At 63.2% G+C, this 1,650-nt stretch overlaps 2 protein-coding genes across 2 annotated transcripts in view; both read right to left on the reverse strand.

Moving 5' to 3' along the window:
* Positions 1 to 75: 75 nt before the first annotated feature.
* Positions 76 to 867, reverse strand: GUITHDRAFT_40003 (hypothetical protein; the record flags this gene model as incomplete). Its single annotated transcript, XM_005827316.1, has 1 exon — positions 76 to 867. A coding segment is annotated over one exon (792 nt), but the record flags the coding sequence as incomplete, so codon positions are not given.
* Positions 868 to 1,411: 544 nt separating this feature from the next.
* GUITHDRAFT_75540 (hypothetical protein) overlaps positions 1,412 to 1,650 on the reverse strand; it is a gene marked incomplete at both ends in the record, with an annotated part of 841 nt that continues 602 nt past the window's right edge. Inside the window, one exon of the mRNA XM_005827317.1 lies at positions 1,412 to 1,641. Coding sequence (XP_005827374.1) covers positions 1,412 to 1,641 — 230 coding nt within the window. The remainder of the gene's footprint in view (positions 1,642 to 1,650) is intronic.

The following is a 1,650-nucleotide window of genomic DNA, read 5'->3' on the forward strand; positions in this document are numbered from 1 at the left end:
TGCAGACGACGCATGGCTGCCCGCGCTCTCCGACGGCATCATCGTATCGCTGCTGAAGCTCTTCCGCAGCTCGCTGAAGCTCGGCCGCTCCTTGATCTTCTCCCGCCAGCACTCTCGCATGATCGCATACACTGCTGGAGGGCATGCAGCAGGAGCCGCTAGTCGCTCCCCGTCCACAACCTTGGGTCCTACAAGCTCATCGTCGGTGATGGCCCAGTAAGGGACTTTGCCGTAAGTCCAGACCTCCCACAGCGTCACCCCGAACGCCCACACGTCGCTCTTCTCCGAGTAGCGATGTCTCAGCAAGCTCTCCGGCGCCATCCATCGCGCCCGTCCAGCCCTCGAGCCTGCCGAGCTCTCGCTCCCTACCCGACTCACTCCGTCACCGCGCCAGCCCATGATCCATCGCCCGTAGTCGGCTACCTTGACCCTCACCCCGAGGTGATCCTGCCCTTGCAGACTCCAGACAAGCACGCTCCTCGCCGCCAGCTCCCGGTGTACAACCTCGTGCAGCGACAGCTGCTCCATCCCGTCGCAGATCTGCCTGGCCACCTCCAGCTGCACCAGCTCACCTATCGTCTCCTCCTCCTCCGCGAAGCTGCGCAAGGTCCTCTCGAGAGAGCCCTGGCAAGCGTACTCAGTCACCAGGCAGTAGTCGCCAGAGCTTGGCTCGACGGTGACGGCGAGGAGGCCAAGCAAGCTGCGGTGACGGCCCAGCTGGTGCCAGGTCTTGAGCTCCTGCTCGAGAGCTTGTCTCCTGGCAGTAGCTCCGCTGCCTCGGATACGTAGGATGGCCACGTCAGCGGTGCTGGCGTGCGGCTGCAGCCAGCGAGCCTTGTAGACGAGCTTGGAGGAGCCTGAGCCGACCTGACGACTGTCGACCAGGCTGTCGTAGTCCACCGATGGCACGCTTCCCAGCTGGAGACGAGAGGATCACGTCAGTCATCGACCCTCGTACAGACACAAACAGGACCTGAGAGACAGCGCCCTGCTGGTTGTCGTCGTCAGACGCCTGCTGCTCCGCGTCTCTCCGCTGGCGCTTGCGCTGGCGCTTCTTGCTCTTGTCGCTTCTACACCTCTCATGTCGCTCGATCCCCTCCTGCGCGGGCTTGACGCTGCCTTGCAGTGCCGCTGACAGAAGCTCCCCGCTCCATCCCCCGCCGCATCCAGCCCTCTATCTTGCTCGCCAGCTCCTCGTCCTGCCTCTCTCGCGCTGCCTCCGCCGCTGTTCGTCCCAGCGAGTCTCGCAGCTCCCCGAGCTCTCCGCCCCCGACCTCCAGCAGCCTCTCACAGACAGACCAGATGCCTCGCGCCGCCGCCACGTGCAGCGCCGAGCCATCGGACTCCACCACACACTTGATAGACACGCTGGTCACCCAATCAAAGTCACCTTGAAGACAAGCCTTCTGCGTCATGCTCCAAGGTCCCACACCCTCAAGGTATGATCCCTACTCCCGCTAACAGCCGTCTTGCCGTCCCCGCTGATCGCCACGCTCCATACCGTATCGCTATGACCTCTAAGACAAGCCTTCTGCTTCATGCTCACAAGGTCCCACACCCTCAAGGTCCCATCCTTCCCCCCGCTGACAGCCGTCTTGCCGTCCTTGCTGATCGCCACGCGAAATACCATTTGACTGTGACCTCTAAGAC

Source organism: Guillardia theta (genome assembly GCF_000315625.1).
Source record: "Guillardia theta CCMP2712 unplaced genomic scaffold GUITHscaffold_67, whole genome shotgun sequence".
NCBI classification, from domain to species: Eukaryota; class Cryptophyceae; order Pyrenomonadales; family Geminigeraceae; genus Guillardia; species Guillardia theta.